The sequence below is a fragment of the Bos javanicus genome, chromosome 3 (genome assembly GCF_032452875.1).
Source record: "Bos javanicus breed banteng chromosome 3, ARS-OSU_banteng_1.0, whole genome shotgun sequence".
NCBI classification, from domain to species: domain Eukaryota; kingdom Metazoa; phylum Chordata; class Mammalia; order Artiodactyla; family Bovidae; genus Bos; species Bos javanicus.
Window position 1 is genome coordinate 25588696 of NC_083870.1, and position 18074 is coordinate 25606769.

General features: G+C 41.3%; 2 protein-coding genes across 4 annotated transcripts in view; one reads left to right on the forward strand and one right to left on the reverse strand.

Annotated features, from left to right (window-relative positions):
* Positions 1-2951, reverse strand: part of WDR3 (WD repeat domain 3) — a 38840-nt gene extending 35889 nt beyond the window's left edge. The window contains exon 1 of one of the 3 annotated variants that reach the window (XM_061409704.1): positions 2864-2951. The gene's annotated coding sequence lies outside the window, so the exon portion shown is untranslated. Of the gene's footprint in view, positions 1-2633; positions 2720-2863 lie in introns of those variants that run through there. The other 2 variants (XM_061409697.1, XM_061409711.1) reach the window with 2 other exon arrangements.
* The window catches only part of GDAP2 (ganglioside induced differentiation associated protein 2), a 69094-nt gene continuing 53896 nt past the window's right edge, over positions 2877-18074 (forward strand). The window contains exons 1-3 of the mRNA XM_061409725.1: positions 2877-2967; positions 12868-13110; positions 14741-14880. Of these exons, the coding sequence (XP_061265709.1) occupies positions 12935-13110; positions 14741-14880 (316 nt within the window). The 5' untranslated portion in view covers positions 2877-2967; positions 12868-12934. The remainder of the gene's footprint in view (positions 2968-12867; positions 13111-14740; positions 14881-18074) is intronic.

Sequence of the window (18074 nt, forward strand, 5' to 3'; positions counted from 1 at the left end):
TCCCTCATTTTGTCTTTAAAAACCTTTCCCTGAAAGCCAATTGTGTGTGTGTATGTGTGTGTGTGTGTGTGTGTGTGTATGTGTATGTATGTATGTGTGTGTGCGTGCGCGCGCACACACAGATCACCTCCCCTGGCCTCCCACCCCACCACACATTCTCCTTGTTTGGGCTCGCAATATAAATGTTGCACTCTCCCTCACCACAACCCCAGGTCAGGAGACTAGCTTGAGTGCTCACGGGTGAGCGATCAAAGTTTGGTGTGGTAACAACTGCACTAAATCAAATTCACTGGAAACACTTGATTATGGAGGAAACAGACAACAGGGAAAGGAGATAACAAGCTTGTCTACTGTTTGGAAATGTGAAAAGTAGTCCCTGAAACACCTGTGCAACTGAAACCCACAATACTAAACAGTTTTTCGGAGCTGTTTTTTTGTTGGTGGTGGTGGTTCAGTTTGGTTTAATGCTACAGGGTGTCTCTTTCAGAGTACAACCTCTTGTTTTAGTCTACTTTAACAGGGAAATATTCAATGTTTTTGCTAATATTCCTCTTCAATGATATTTTAATGACCACCCACTGGCTTCATTTTTCTTCTAGGAACCAACATAAAGGCAGTTAAAAATGAAGGAAAGATAATATTAACATGGCAATAATGCTCTTAACCTAGGCCATTTGATCAATTCTTTCCCAATTCGTCTTATTCTCCTGGCCCCAGCCCCTTAACTGTAATTGTTTCTTAGTAGTCTCTGGCCAGCCACCACAGTATTTTCCCTGGAGACTTCATATAGCATGCCTAGGCCCAGAGACTCCGGCATCTCTATTTCCAGTTCTGCCCACAGACAAATATTAACTACAGAGCTCTGAGAACTTATCAGACATCTCCATCCAAATACCTTCCAGTGTCACATTTAGTATGTATAAAAACAAACCTAACTTGCTTCCTGAACCCTATTAATTTCTTTTCTGACTCTGCGACACTCAACTCTCCAAGCCATTTAGGTGCAAAACTTTGTAGTAACCTGTGGCTCATTAATAATATTATTTAAGCAACCAATACTTTAAGAGTGCTTACTATCTGGTAACTAATACATAAAATGTATATAACTGAGTAAACATGCAGATAATTACATATAGTAGTTGAGTTATTTAAGTGGATTAATACATGTAAAGTGAAAGTCACTTAGTTGTGTCTGACTTTTTGTGACCCCCATGGATGATACAGTCCATGGAATTCTCCGCCAGAATACTGGAGTGGGTTGACTTTCCCGTCTCCAGGGGACCTTCCCAAACCAGGGATCGAACCCAGGTCTCCCTCATTGCAGGCGGATTCTTTACCAGCAGAGCCACAAGAGAAGCCGGAGAAAACCAGAGTGGGTAGCCTATCCCTTCTCCAGGGGATTTTCCCAACCCAGGAATCAAACCAGGGTCTCCTGCATTGCAGGCAGATTCTTTACCAACTGAGTAAAGGCTATCAGCGAAGCCCTAATACATGTCAAGCACTTTTAAAAGTCCTTCACAATTACCTTGCACAGTACTATTCTTACCCCATTTTACTGACAAGGAATCTAGCCAGAGAGATGCGAAGTAGCTAGCCCAACATCATTCGGTTCATTTTAAATGCCAAAGCCAGGTTAGAATCCAAATTCCAACAAATTTCTTCTTTTAACCACTAAACTACTTCTCTTTGCCTCTGTCCTCTCTCTTCAGAAACTTGTTTCTCTAAAGTAGGATCCTTTCCCTCTTTCCACTTCTTTCTGTTTCAGCTCTTTATCACTGGGTTCCTGCACTAATTTTCTATGTAGCACTCCCACCTCCATGCTTTTCATTCTTTCCTTTTTAAAAGTCATTAATACTACCTGACTAATCTTTCCAAACATGATGTTCTACCCCGAAGCCCTTTAAGGGCCAAACCACAATTCCCAAGAATTCATCCTACCTATTCCTCTTTACATCTCGCATAACCTTGTCTGTCAGGCTAGTTGGTGTCCCTCCTTGTCCTGTTACCCTGCCTTCCTTCACACTGTACTTAGAATAACCTGCATTCTCCCGTCTACCTAAGTGTTTTCCTCTGAGACCCACTTCCTTCGAGGCTAAAGTCTTTGTATTGTATCAATACTTCCACGATCTTTCATACAACTTAGTACTGGTCACTTGTGTCTCACACGCATATATTTCTACTCTTTTGGGGAAAAGTTCACAACTTAACCTTTCTCTATGCTCCTTTCTCTCTGCTTCCTAACCCATAGTACCCTAAAACATGCTTCTATGATGCGCTGCAAGGCTGGACCGCGGTAACAGACCTGTCAGACGTCTAAAAACCAAGTCTTCAGACAGGAGAGGCTGAGGTGGGGTTCCGGACACCCACCACGCTGCCAGAGCATCTTTAAGCGAGTCCTGCAGGTGCCGGTCAACTCGCTCCACATCTCACCGATGAACCTCGGGCGTTCGTCCGCGCCCTCCCAGGACGGCGGTGGGGCACTCATAGAAATTCAGGTGCTCCTCCACCCTCAAGACCGGCCCCAAATCCCCCTGCTTCGTCTGCTGCTAGGACCACGAAGGCCTCTGCCGGGATCAGACAAATCCAAGGAGCCGAGCAGAGGCGTTCGACCGCAGCGCACCTACGGTACCTACCTGGGCCTCCACGCGGCTCGGAGCAGATTAAACCCGCCCACCGAACGCACCCCTTCCGGGTCCGCTCACGGACCCTCTTCCGCCCAACGTTCCCTTTGCCTTCTGGGGGAAATGACGTAAAAGCCGGGCTCCGATTCGTGAGCACCAGCTGGGAGCGGAAGGCGGTGTTTCGCAGCTCACGGCTCCCGCAGCTGGTCATTCCAGCCTCTTGGGACTTTGGCTCGTCTTACCTGCCTAACGCCTGGCAAGGGCTGTCCGGCGATGCAGCTCGGCCACTGTCCACGAGGAACTTAGCCCGTCACGCCTGCCGCCCGGATGGAACCACCGGAATGCTGTGAGAGGCGGGACGGAGGCCGGGAGGAAAGGCGGGGCGGAGCGGGCCGGGGTCGCTGCGGGCGGCGGGAGGCGCGCGGGACTTGGCCCCGGCTGTGGGAGCGGGAGAAGGCTGGTTCTGTCCGTTCTCAGCAAAAAAGAGCCTGGTGCTTCTTTTGCTGCTGTTGCTCGGGTTCCTCTCGCCCGAGGCGCTGTCAGGGACAAGTTACCCACCAGAAGATAAAGGGTAGGCAGAGTCGGGCACGAGGAACTGTGCTGCTGTTGCCCTCGGGGAGACGCGCACCCTGGGGTGCAGATGAAACTGGGCGGCCGGGTGCCCTGCTGGCTGTAGCCCCAGAGTCGAGTCTGTGTGGTCGCCCGTGTGGACTGGGCGTTCCACGAATCGAAAACGGCTCGAATCAGGGCTGAGTAGGCACCGAGCCCAGGATGCTGAGTTGTCTGGATCCCCGCAGTCCCTGGAGTGACATTGGTCTGGCTTTCGGTTTCCGCTCCCTGGCCGCAGGAGGGGGAAGTGACCAGCGCTGACTCCTCCTTGTTTGATAATTGAGGCTTTAGGTGCTCTTTTACCAAGTGGGAATTAGCTTTTCTCTCTTGTAGTTCCGTCCGATTTATTCTTGGGCTGCCTAGAAGTGTTCTGCACAGGAATGAGTTCTGATGTTTGTAGCTGTGGAAAATTAGAGTTAACATAGAGCTATATAAAATAAGACTGTCCTTCACTTACTGTACAGGATAGCTTCAGCCAGCCTCGAAATTAGACTTTTACCTATATTATCTGATTTTCTTCAGGCGTCTCTTGAGTTTTTAAGACATGATCACCTAGTCTGCTGTATTCAAGATAATTGCCATAGTAAAGAATGGATATGATCAGGCTGTAAATAGATGTAAAAGTGTAGGTGTTTGAAAGAAGCTTACTGTGGGTTGGATGAATGAGGAGGGAAGTAATTGTAGCAATAGACTATTATTTCAGTAAGTTTGATGAGGAATGGAGCCTTTAGGTGAACGTATATGGGAACCTGGGCTTCCCAGGTGGCACTAGTGGTAAAGAACCCGCCTGCCAGTGCAGGAGACTTAAGAGAAGTGGGTTGGATCCCTGGGTGGTGAAGATCCACTGGAGAAGGAAATGGCAACCCACTCCAGTGTTCTTGCCTGGAGAATCCGCATGGTCAGAGAAGCCTGGTGGGCTCCAGTCCATGGGGTCACAATGAGGCGAACACGACTGAAGCGACCTAGGACAGATGGAGGTATGGTTAATATGTCTTAAGGTGATGTGCATTATATCACATCCATGAAAATGTGTGTATTTATATATATGAAAAATAAATGTGCTTCACTAGTCTAGATTCAGTCTCAATGATACCCTTTGGATTATCTGATTCTAAGAAATCTATTTTACAGTTGTAAATACTAAATAATTTGTCTATAGACATGGAAATGTCTCTTAAATGTTCGATTTTGCCTCATATACTTTGGGTTCAGTATTCTTGATCTATTAATGTGCCTGATTTATGGGCCTCCCTTTATCAGCCATCTGGCAGGTTCCTTTGTGAGTTAAAATATTAAACCATGTTCATTTTTGTATTTGAATGAGTGATGATTTTCTGTCTTAAAAATTAATGTTATTAAATATGGGGAGGGACAACCACAAATAGAAAAAATAATTTTAATAAAAGTTGTTTTAAGATCAACTATGAATGAGTGCTAAGATAATGCATCTTATAAATTCCCAATACACCACTTCAAGAGCATAAACTTAGTTTTCAAAGTTTCAGAATTGCTCAATGTATTAATATTGTAATTGAAACATAGTAAAGTTCTTTTAATATAAAGTTGGTAGTACTAACTCACCATTGGAGCTTGTGCTTTGGCTGGTCTTGAATGATGGTGTTAGATTTGACCTGGGTCACTGACACAGCTTAGAATTATACTGTATTTATTGTTGACATAATTTGACTGCTTCCATTTGTTCTTTTGTCTAAAAAAGTCATTCTATTTGCATAGAATGATTCTTAAATATAATAGATTTGGTGTTAGGGTAGGGGTATTGTGCAGAAGTATCTAATGTATCCTGAAATTTAAAATATTGAAATACAAAGACATAAAGAATGGTAAACTTATAATTTATGTAAAAACAGTGAAATAGAGCTGGTAATTAGTGGAGATCAAAAGCACAGACCAGCAACTCTGTACTTTTATACATGCCTGTCTAATCAATGTAAGCATTTTGAAGAACAAGAAGACAGATTTGGAGTTCTTTTCTCTTTTAAATGATATAGTTTTCTCCTTATTCAGGCAAAACATCGGGGTTTTTTGAGACAGTGATCTAAGATGTTCTGCCTGATTCTGCACTGTCTTGAACATTAAAAATTTGATCTCTCTAGACAATCCGGTTACTCTTATAAAGCACTATTTAGAGGACTTCTTAAACTGGAAGATGACAAGGTTTTGAGAAAAAAGACAAGCTACACTGTAATAAGAACTATTTATACTCATTACAAATTTGAATTATAAAAGATACATTGTGAGTTCTCTTTATCCTGTCTAGGCAGGTACAATGGCACCCCACTCCAGCACTCTTGCCTGGAAAATCTCAAGGAGGAGCCTGGTGGGCCGCAGTCTATGGGGTCGCTAAGAGTCGGACACAACTGAGCGACTTCACTTTCACTTTTCCCTTTCATGCATTGGAGAAGGAAATGGCAACCCACTCCAGTGTTCTTGCCTGGAGAATCCCAGGGATGGGGAAGCCTTGTGGGCTGCCGTCTATGGGGTCGCACAGAGTCGGACACGACTGAAGCGACTTAGCAGTAGCAGCAGCAGGCAGGTACTGAAGACAACCCTTAAGATAGTATGGCTAAGGAAGTAGGTCTGATTCTGGAATCTTCTGTTTGTTCTAGGTAAACTTTCAGATTCTGGGACATAAAAGTCTTGCTTCAGGAGCCTTTTTACTAAGGTTTTGTGTTTGCTTATGAACCTGTTTAAAATACAGAAATGATCAATTGATTTTCAGTAGAAAGTCCCCCTCTTCTTTAATGCTTTCCAAAATTCTGTATGTGTGTGTGTGCTCAGTAATGTCTGACTCTTTGAGACACTATAGACTGTAGCCCACCAGGCTCCTCTGTCCATGGAATTTTCCAGGCAAGAATACTAGAGTGGGTTGCCATTTCCTACTCCAGGGGATCTTCCTGACCCAGGGATCAAACCTGTGTCTCCTGCACTGGCACATGGATTCTTTACCACTGCGCCAGCTGGGAAGCCCTCTGAAATTCTGTATACAGCTGTAGATTGTTTTAGCCTTTGTCTCCTCTTTCCATCACCTGAGCACTCTGTATTCTTTTATCAGTGGGATTACTAATTGAGTCTGGAAAACCCCTCAGATTTATTTCCAGATCAGTGCTTGTATGAGCTCATGTACTCACAGTTTGGTAAAAGGGTGTTTATCTTTCTCAAAGGGGTCTATGATCCCAAGAATGTTAAGAACCCCTGTTCCTGAAGAATCAGGGATCAGTTTGTCCTGACTAGCTTGGCTTTGCTGCTTCATTTGCTTTATTGCTAAGGTGTGTGTGGTGAGGGAAGGGGGGATTTAAATCTCTTTTTAATGAGAAAAATATGTTTCTGTTTAGAGACGGAACTGAAAAAGAATTCACCCTTTGTTAAATACCATGATACTTTCATATAATGCCATTAAACTTTGCCCTACAGTAAGAGCTCTGAATATTTCTTACTACTTATTTATATTATACTGACAAGATGTGGTTGGAGATATAGGAGAACCACCAAAGTGTACTATCAAAGAAGATAATAGAGTTTCAAGAAGGGAATAATAAATAGCAGGTGCAGCTAAAATTTAATTAGCTCTTGAACTTGACATTTGGAGAATTATTGTTGACCTTGAAGAAGCAGGTTTAGTGTTGTTACAAAGATGGAAGCAGAACTGCAGTGGGTTAAGTACATGGAGGAAAAGAATTTAGAGCTGTGAAACAGACTACTCTTAAAAAGTTAAATGGGGAAATGTGGAGTTTGTTGGTATTCTGAAGAAATGGGGTTAGAAAAAAAAAAATTGGAGTAGGAGACTCAGGGGAAGGAGAATCAGATGTTGTGAAGGGAAACTCGATGTTATTACCTTCCCTTAGAGGAGATCTAGTCAGGTGCAGTAAAAGGCTTAAATGAAGGTGATTTGGCAAGCTTAAAAGTGTGAAATACACTGAAAATCCCTTGCAAGTTGAAAAGAGTGAATGAAGATAGAGACATTTTGATTTGTAGAGAAGGTAATTTGAACAATGACTTCTCTTTTCTCAGAGCATCAGGAAAAGAAGGGAGGCAATGTGGTATGATGTAATGGAAATGGCATGGGTTTTATTGTTAACTGGTCTTCCATCTGGATCTCAAGGTACTGCTTACTAGTTCTGTTACCTTGAGCTGGTAATTGAATCTCTGGTTCTTGAGGCCCTCATTGTAAAATAAGAGTTCTTTTGAACTGTGGTGTTGGAGAAGACTCTTGAGAGTCCCTTGGACTGCAAGAAGATCCAACCAGTCCATCCTAAAGGAGATCAGTCCTGGGTGTTCATTGGAAGGACTGATGTTAAAGCTGAAACTCCAATACTTTGGCTACCTCATGCGAAGAGTTGACCTATTGGAAAAGACCCTAAAGCTGGGAAGGATTGGGGGCAGGAGGAGAAGGGGACGACAGAGGATGAGATGGCTGGATGGCATCACCGACTCGATGAACATGGGTTTGGGTAGACTCTGGGAGCTGGTGATGGATAAGGAGGCCTGGCGTGCTGTGATTCATGGGGTCGCAAAGAGTTGGACACAACTGAGCAACTGAACTGAATACCTACTTTGTGGGATTATTGTAAAGATTAGAAAGCATATTTCTAACAGATCTGGTACCTCATGGCTCATACCTTCCATAGTGGCCTTCTTTTGTTTTAGTGTCTTAGACTTTTTGATACCTTTTTGGTACCTTTGATACCTGTGGGGCTCCCAGATGTCTGCTTTCTGCTGTCTCTAGAACTCTTCTGCTACTTTTGGTCTCAACTCTCACTTTCTGGAAGAGACATTCTCTGCTTCTTCAGCCTAAAGAGCCTCCCCTTCTTTGTTGTAGCAATATGTATTTATTGCTATGATTATAAGTTTGTGCGATTTTTGTGGGGCTGTCTTTTCCACTAGAGACTCAGCACTTAATAGTGCTTGAATGAATGAATGCCTGGGACATAATAGGCAAATAAGCATTTATTACCTCACAGTTTTTATGGGTCAGGAATTCAAAAGTTGATTAGTTGTGTGGCTCTGGCTCAGCATTTCTCATGAGGTTGTGGTCAAGATGTCAGCTGGGGCTGGAGGATGCAAGGTGATTCATTCTTGTGTCTGGCAGTTGGTGGTGGTGGTTGGCAGGAACTCAGTTTCTCCACACAGGGGCCTTTTCATGAGCTGCATGAGTGTGTCCCCAGATCACGAGAGCGTACTTCCCCAGAACAGGCAGTCCAAATGAGCATGGCGGAAGCCACAATATCTTTTATGACCCATCCTTGAAAGTCACAAGCTGTCGTTTCTGCAATATCCAGTTGGGTACATTGGCCAGCCTTATTCATAAGGAAGAGGTCTACACAGGGGCATTCATATCAGAAAGCAGGTATCATTGAAAGACATCTTGAAGGCTGTCTACCACAGATGCTGTGTGGAGTAGCATAGTCATCCAAGAATGACTCAAACAATTTTCTCTCAGTGTTGATGGAGGGCCCAGCTGACACAAGAAAACATGCATTTGTTTTGACAGCAGAGAGAATACTTTGTGATTTTTCTTTCCCTAGTGGCACAGGAGCAGAATCAGAGAAAACAGATGTTGGGTTGATTTAGGTGTTTTAGGGATTAACAAATCATTACAAGGGCAGACAAATAAGAGTGTATCTTAGTTTAGCAGTTTGTGTCTGGTTTATCTGGTGCTCGTTAGGGAATCTTTGACAGCGTCTTGATCTTTGCTACATGTGAAAGCATCTGTATCTCAACAATGGTGCAGGTGATTTTCATATTGACTGAAAAGGTTATAACACGCAGCATTTATTGTGCCTCGCTTTGTGCCAGGTGGTCTGCTGTGCAATTTTACAGATGATAATCATTTAATCCTCAAAAGAACTGTCATTCTGACTCTTTTAGAAATAAGAAAATTCTGCTTCAGAGTCAATGATCATGAAATTATTAGGTGGTAGGTCTTAGACCCAAACTCAGGCCTGATAACAGAAGTCTGAAGTGTTAGTCAATCATGTCCAACTCTTTGTGACCCCGTGGACTGTAGCCCACCAGGCTCCTCTATCCATGAAATTCTCTAGACAAGAATACTGGAGTGGGTAGCCATTCCCTTCTCCAAGGGATCTTCCCAGCCAGGGATCAAACCCAGGTCTCCCGCATTGCAGGCAGATTATTTACCATTTGAGCCACCAGGGAAGCCCCAGAGCCCAAGCTTTTACCAGCCTACTTCTACCTCAAAGTGCAATTTCATCTGGAAATTTTTACCTTAAAATACTAAATAAACTGGATTCAAATTGTATTATATGTACCTATCATAGAAAAAAAGTAGGAACTACATCAGATTTTGAAAGTTTTTTCTCCCCTTTTTGGTATTTTTCAAGTGTTCTATGAGTGATATGACTGAGCGACTTCACTTTCACTTTTCCCTTTCATGCATTGGAGAAGGAAATGGCAACCCACTCCAGTGTTCTTGCCTGGAGAATCCTGGGGACGGGGGAGCCTGGTGGGCTGCCGTCTATGGGGTCACACAGAGTCGGACACGACTTAGCAACTGAACTGAACTGATGAGTGATTATTACTTAGAATTGGAGAAAAAAGTTATTTTAAAGTAAGTGGTTTTGTCCTGTAATTTGATGTTCAAGTTTGCAAAATGAAAGTAAATTTTTAATGGATTTTTTAATATTTTGGTTAAGTTTCAGCATGAGTCAGTCACCAAAAATCTGGATAATGTTGGGAAAGTATGAATTTCTACAGGGTGTCTTTGCGTTGAACTGAAAGCAGTTCAGCCATAGACGGTGAATGTAGCCTTCACATTTACTGTATTCAGTTGTCCAGTTCCAGGCTGAATACTTGTGAACAGATCAACAGGACTTGTGGTTGCCTCTAGTTTCCTCTGGAGTAGGAAATGGCAACCTACTCCAGTATTCCTTCCTGGAAAATTCCATGTACAGAGGAGCCTGGCAGGCTACAGTCCACGGGGCTGCAAAGAGTTGGACATGACTGAACACACACATACAAAAACACACATTCTAGTTTCAAAGGCTGATTGGACAGGACTGAACATCAACTTCTAGATAGAATTTGTTTCTTTATTTCAAAATAACATCAAAGCAGTACTTAAATGAGAATAATCCTCTGATACAAAATTGGGCTTCCTTGGTGGCTCAAATGTAAAGAATCTCCCTGCAATGCGAGAGACCTGGGGTCAGTCCCTGAGTCAGGAAGATGTACTAGAGAAGGGAGTGGCTACCCACTCCAGTATTCTCCAGGGGAATCCCCATGGACAGAGACCCCCTATGGCAGGTTACAGTCCATGGGGTTGCAGAGTCACACACAGCTGAGTGACAAACACTTTCACTACTTTCGTAATCTGCAAGACTTTTCTGAGATTGTTATATAAAGGAACACATTTCCTCCCACACAGTGTTGGTACAGGAATTAGAATATTGTATCAGATCTGTAGTTCATCCCAATTAGTATCCCATGTCTCTGAGCAAGAAACATCAAGAAATTAGGTATAGAGGGGCATGCTTGTTTTCCTTAACTCTTAACGAACATTAGGATCATACAGAAAAACTCCTCAGGAAGTTCACACACCAACTGTCATTCCCTCATCATCTGTCTGCTCTCCTGTATGTACAGTGTTACCAGCAATCTTTCACTTACCAAATGCACTAATTTTTAGTCCTATTCCTCCATCTTTCAGTAGCATTTAACCCTGGATGATCCTTCTTGAGCATCCCATCTAAAGTTGTTTTCTTCACTTAGCTTTTATGTTACCACACTTTTCCAGATCTTTCTTCCATTCTTATCAATCCTTTTCTCTCTCTCTCTCTCTCTTTCACTTTTCTTCTTTTCCAACCTCCAAATTCTGCCTTAGGACTGAGTCCTTGGGTCTTTTCTTTATTTGCATTCTCTGTCTCTGTGGTCTTGCCCAGTTCCCATAGGTTTAAATAGCATCTATATGCTGAGACCTCCAATTTTACAAATTTAACCTGATTTCTTCTTTGAGCTCTAGCCTCAGGTAACCAACTGCATGTCTGATACAAATACTTGAGTATATATGGGCATTTCAAACCTAACACATGCAGAAACATAAGGAAAAAAAGACCTTGATTATTACTGCACCTGCAACCTACTCCAGTCTTCTCTTTCTCTGTAAATAGCATTACCATCTATTTGACTGCTCAAGCAGGATATCTAAGAGTAATCTTTGTTCTTTTCCCTCACCCCTCAGGTGCATTTAGAAGGTCCTGTTGACTCCGTCTTGAAAATTCATCCAGTTCTAACCATTCCTTACCACCTTCATCACCGTCTCACCTGGATTACTCCACTTGTTTTCTCCCGGTCTCTGCATTTACTCTTGCCCCCACTCAGTTTCACTGTAGCTAGAGTAATCTTTTCAAATATTATTTATATTAATCATTATCTTTATAGGGATCTTCTAATAGCTTGCCCTTATTTGTGTCAAGATCTAAACCTCTTATCATGACTTATAGACTGATTCATCTGACCTCTCCTTGCTCACCAAGTTTCATCACCTGCTACTCACTATCTAGCTCATTCTGCTCTAACCCAGACCAGCCTCCACACTTTTCCTGGAACAGAGTACCTTCCCTCCTGCCCTTTTGGCCTTTGTACTTGCTATTGCCTTGGTCTGGCACACCCCCCTAGAGCTTTACATGGCTTGCTCTCTCACTTTATTTAGCTCTCTGCTCAAATATCACCTTTTCCTCGTAATACTTATTGCCTCCAGCCATTCTGTTAGATACCTGCTTGCTTGCTTGCTTGTTTTTCATGTCCTTTCAGGGAAGCATGAGCTCTCTAAGGGACTGCTTAGCAGGGACTGCTCTATCTTATTCTTATGTCCCCAGTGACTAAAACAATGCTTGACACCTAACAGATGCTTCCAAAGATTTATTGAATGAGTGAGTGTACCGTTTTACTGAAACAGCTGTTTGACTTATTGGCAAATGAAATATCCTTTTCTCATGTTAAATTTCCCCTGAGCTCTCTGTGGTACTTGACGCTGTGTGTCTTCCTGTCACTCTTCTTTTTTAATTTCTACATTTCTCTACAACCAACCTCCTACCTCATCAGTGTCTCATACCCTGTATTCTCTAAATCATCAGATCCTGTTAAGGCTTCCTTCGTATGTTGCCTCACAAATCTATGCTTTCCTCTCCTCCTCCTTCTCTACATAGTTGAGACCTTTGTTATTTCTTACTACCTGATTTCAGTAACCTCCCTGCTTCTCAGTCTCCACGTTAGACTGAACTCTCTAAGTTGTACATAATATGTGTCTCTGTATCTCTTGCAACATCTAACACTCCCCTCACCCTGCCAGTAGCAGACACTCAAAGAAAGTTGAGTGAATAGTCCTGTGTTTCTGGAAAGTAGAACTGGTAGGACATGTGATTATTTAAATGACTAATTCTTGGAAAATAATTTATGTTTAAATAATCTCTCTTTCTTTCTGTATTTAAAAAACTGTAGTAATTCATTGTTGTACATTTGATTTTTTAAGGGACTATGTAAGTGACTGTAATCACACAATATCCTATTGGTGCATTTCACAGTAGAGTTTTGTTTTTTGCTCTAATAAAGTGAAGTAGTATCTGTGCTTCTCTATTAAAATGATTCTTTCTTTTCTCTCAAGCTAAAGTCCCCAGTGAATATTGAATTGCTGAGAAATTTGGGAAAAGACAAGCTGAAGTTTCCATTCCATGGATCCCTTGGGTGCACCTTCCCAGTTTGTGGATGTGGATACACTGCCAAGCTGGGGCAACTCTTGTGAAGATCAGTTAAATGCTTCTGAGATTGCAGCTGAAACATACCAGGAAGAGACTATTAGATCACCTTTTCTTTATAATAAGGATATCAATGGAAAAGTGGTTCTTTGGTAATTCCTTGTTTAAATCATATCGTGATATAATACTCTGATAATTTCTTCTAAATTCTTTTTTTCATAGTTTTTTTCTAAACTCTTTTTGTAAAACCTCTCATTATTGAAATATTACTTTTCATATACATTTACAGCTTTATAGAGACATAAGTGATATACAATAAACTTCACTTAAAGTGTACAGCTTGGTAAATTTTGACATGCATACACCTGTGAACCAGTCATCAGAATCAAGATAGTGAATATATTTATCACCCCCAAAAGTTTTTTGTGTATCTCTTGGTAATCCCTTTCTCCTGCTCCTCCCTGCTTCTACATCCCCAAGCAACCATTCATCTTTTTGTCACTCTAGATTAGTTTGCATTTTCTAGAAATGGAATCACATCCTTTTTTTTTTAGTCTGACTTCTTTCATTCAGAATAATTATTTGAGAATTGAGCTATATTGTTGCATGTATTGGTCGTAATAGTACACTTCTGTTTATAAAAAGCTGTTTTTAAAAAACCTTCATTGAGATGGAATTCATATATCATGCATGCATGCTCAGTCACTTCAGTCATGTCTGACTCCTTGCAGTCCTATGGACTCTAGTCCACCAGACTCTTCTGTTCATGGGATTTTCCAGGCAAGAATACTGGAGTGGGTTGTCATGCCCTCCTCCAAGCGATCTTCCCAATCCAGGGATTGAACTCACATCTCCTGCATCGCAGGTACATTCTTTACCCACTGAGCCAGCTGGGAACCCCCAATTCATATATTATACAATTCACTAATTTAGATTGTACAAGTCAGTGGTTTTCAGTACATTCACAAAGTTGTACAACCATCACCATGGACAGTTTTCATCAACCCAAAGTCCTGTACCCATTAGCTGTCACTCCCTGTCTTATACACATCTCTTAAGAAAGAAGGAAAAGAATGGCATAATGGTTTTGTGAGTTTTGAGGTTTTAGCACTTGTATTCAAGAATTAGCCTTTCTGAGTCAGGAACAACTTTTTTACTATTGCTCAATTTTGTGAGCTAGTAAATAAATGTACCCACCCCCAACTCTCTGCTCCAGTCAACCACTAATCTACTTTTTATCTCTAGATTTGCCTATTCTGGACATTTAATATAAATGGAATCAATTGTGATGTAGCATAATGTTCTTAAGATTCATCTATGTTGTAGTATGAATCAGTAATTTAATCCTTTTTATGGCCAAGTAATATTCCATCACATGGGTATACCACATTTAGTTTATCAGTTCAATAGTTGATGGACACTTGGGTTGTTTCCACTTTTTGGCTATTATGAATAATGTTGCTATGTTTAAACTCTAAAAACCACCTACTTTCAGCTCTGTAAGACTTGTGTTGCAATGTAACAGGCATATGGAAGAAGCCAAGGAATGACATGATAGCTTTATGGGTTTCACATTTGTAGCACTTTTCATTCAGGATCTATCTGAGATGCCTTATTAGCCTTTCTGAATTAGGAACAACTTTTTACTATTGCTTAAGTCTGTGAACTAGTAAAACCAATGTTGTGAAGGCATTGAAGACAGAATGTTTTGAAAGAATCAGAAACTAACATTCTCATCTGCCTCCTCTTCCCTACACTTGCTCTTAATTATTGTTTCCTCAGGAAAGGAGATGTGGCATTACTGAACTGTACAGCTATTGTGAATACCAGCAATGAAAGTCTCACGGATAAGAATCCTGTGTCAGAGAGTATCTTCATGCTTGCAGGGCCTGATTTGAAGGAGGACCTCCAGAAACTTAGAGGTAAGTGAACTTTCTTAGGTCTGTTAGTGCTTAGGAAGCATATATTTTGATGTTTGAAGAAGTATAGTGTCATTCTAAGTAGATTTAGCTCTATTGGTGTTGTTCAATTACAGCCTCTGATAAACCCACAATGTGTTAGAAACTGAATGCTGAGACTTTTACTCAGTAAAACTCTTTCGTGTTCCTGAATTTTAAAATGACAGTTGTCATAGCAGGTTAGATCTTTGGTAACATTTTCTTGACTGTATATTGTCTTGCACTGATAAGCCTTATAAAACAACTATGCTCTGTCTAAACTGAAGCTTTTTTTATTGAGTTTTGATGTTGACAGAGAAATTTTTATATACCTCCTGGACATAAGAGTATTGCACTTCTGTAATGAAATTGAATTACTGGCAAAAAACCACAAGTGCATTTTAAGAGCAAATGCATTCTGGGTTAATTCTGTACTTGCTGTTTTTGTTTGTATGTTTTAACCAGAATGTTATTCTTGGAATATTTCTTTGGAATTGGAAATAGGAGGAATCTTGTTTACTTTATTTGCATTTATTTTCTTAACTTGCCAACCTGGCAACTTTTTGTTATTGTTATTTGAGTGCAAAGAGAATATTGTGAAATTTAGTCATCCCATTTTATAAAAAATATTTATGAAATAAAGCAATTTTTCTTAAAATGTAAACAACAAATCCCTTCTCTATAAAAGTCTTCATTTCTTAGACCTCTGTGATTTAACACTGACAATTGGTTTCTAACCTAATAAAGGTATTAGAATTTGAACAAGAACATTTATAATGTTGACCATGAAAGAAGGGATAGAGAGAGAAGAGTTAAATAATCTATCTTATCAAGACACTAAACTTTAACCGGGAGGGGAGAAGTGGGGGAAAAAGCCCTCAATTTAACTAAAAGCATGATGCTATGAAAAACATGTAGAAATTACAAAATGTATTAGGGATAAAGCTGAGAAGTTCTTTGAAAAGAGTAACAGAAACTGGTCTGGAAAAATTCCTGATGGCCTCTGTGTGTGTGGGGGCGGGGGGGGCGCGCGCATATTCTCACTTACACCTTAAATCTGGACTTACGACTTTTAAAAAAATAAAATAACGAAATTTAAGTTTACAAAATAAAAACTCAATTTTTAGCAGCATATCTTTGGAGAGTCTTCAAGCTGGGGTTCATATTATAACTCTGTCCTTGACGAACTATGTGACTTAAGACCAGTTAATTTGCCTCTGTGCCTGTTTCCTTATCTCTAAAAGGGGGATGATGATAGTAGTCCCTGATAACAATCCCTACCTCAGTTCCTGACTCATAACGAGAGCTCAGTGAATATTTGAAAATGGAAAAAAATTATCATGAAGAATAAATTATGTAATGGATATTAAGTGCTGCTCCTGCTAAGTCGCTTCAGTTGTGTCCGACTCTGTGCAGCCCCATAGACGGCAGCCCACCAGGCTCCCCTGTCCCTGGGATTCTCCAGGCAAGAACACTGGAGTGGGTTGCCATTTCCTTCTCCAATGCATGAAAGTGAAAAGTGAAAGTGAAGTCGCTCAGTCATGTCCAACTCTTCGCAACCCCATGGACTGCAGGACCCCAGGCTCCTCCGCCCATGGGATTTTCCAGGCAAGAGTACTGGAGTGGGGTGCCATTGCCTTTTCCCTATTAAGTGCTAGGCACATCCTAAGCATTCAGTATTGTATATGGTCCTAGCTACACTCCTCAGTTGTATTGATTAATTAATCAGTGCCAACCTGGAGAAAGATTATCAGTGATACACTAAAGGGCTAAATACTTAAGTCTGTCCTCTTTTTAACATTTTTAATAACAACTTAGTAAATGATTACAAAGTATGACTTAACCAAATCTGTAGATGATAAAAAATGGTGAGAGGAGTAACAGAGGAGAGACATTAGGTTCTAGACTCCTGCTGCTGCTGCTGCTGCTAAGTCACTTCAGTCGTGTCCGACTCTGTGCGACCCCATAGACGGCAGCCCACCAAGCTTCCCATCCCTGGGATTCTCCAGGCAAGAACACTGGAGTGGGCTGCCATTTCCTTCTCCAATGCATCAAAGTGAAAAGTGAAAGTGAAGTCGCTCAGTCGTGTCCTACTCTTAACGACCCCATGGACTGCAGCCCACCAGGCTCCTCTGTCCATGGGATTTTCCAGGCAAGAGTACTGGAGTGGGGTGCCATTGCCTTGAAGTATGAGCCAAAAAATGGAAAAAATTGACAGGGATGAATATAAAAGTATTGCAGTAAGTTTAAAACATTAATCACCCAAGTTCAGAATGGGAAAGCTCAATCTAACAGCTTTTCTTAGGTGAGAATTTGCTATCTCACCTAATAGTAAAATGGCACTATCATCAACCACCACATTTGTCATGCAAAAGTCTTTAGGGTTAACACTTGCTCTTTCTTTTTCCCCATATGTCTGTCTTTAAGCCCTAAATCAACCTTGAATCTCTCTATGTTATCACTGCCTTCATCCCAGCCTGTGCTGCCATCATCCCCATCTGGATTATAGTCATCGCCTTCCTCCCAACTGGTCTCCCTACATCCATTCTTTTCTTAAATCTGTTTTCCACATACAGGAAGTATTTTCTTTTTAAATTGTAAATCCCTTCTTATTGCTCCCCTGCTTCAAACCATTTAGTGGCCTCTCATTGCGCTTAAAATAAAATCCTGACTCCTTATACTGGTCTCCAGGGGCTTGCAAGATCTTACTCACTCACTTCCAGGTCCCCTTTTACCTTTTGCCTTGTCACCCAGCTCCTTTTCAATTTTGCATGTACTAGTGTTCTCTCTTAATTCTGAAGTCTTTGCTTACATCTCTTCCTGAAAGCACTATTTTCTTTTCTTCAGAATTGATCATTCTATCCATGGTATATGCTTCCAGCCTGCAGTACTTGTCTTGGAGCTCTTAATTATAATTTTATGAATTGTTTATGTAATGATTGTGTCCCCATCAAACTTTGAACTCCATGAGGACAGGAACTGCATGTCTTACTGTCCTCTGTGTTCCCAATACCAAGAACAGTAAAGGCATCCTTTCAGTAGCTAATAAATAAATGAATAGACATTCCTTGGGATTTTAACTTAGAGACTCAGAGGTGATAATGCATCATTTCTACTGAAAACACCAACAGTATTAGATGCATCTTTTTGTAACATCACAAGTGAAGGTTTGTTATCAG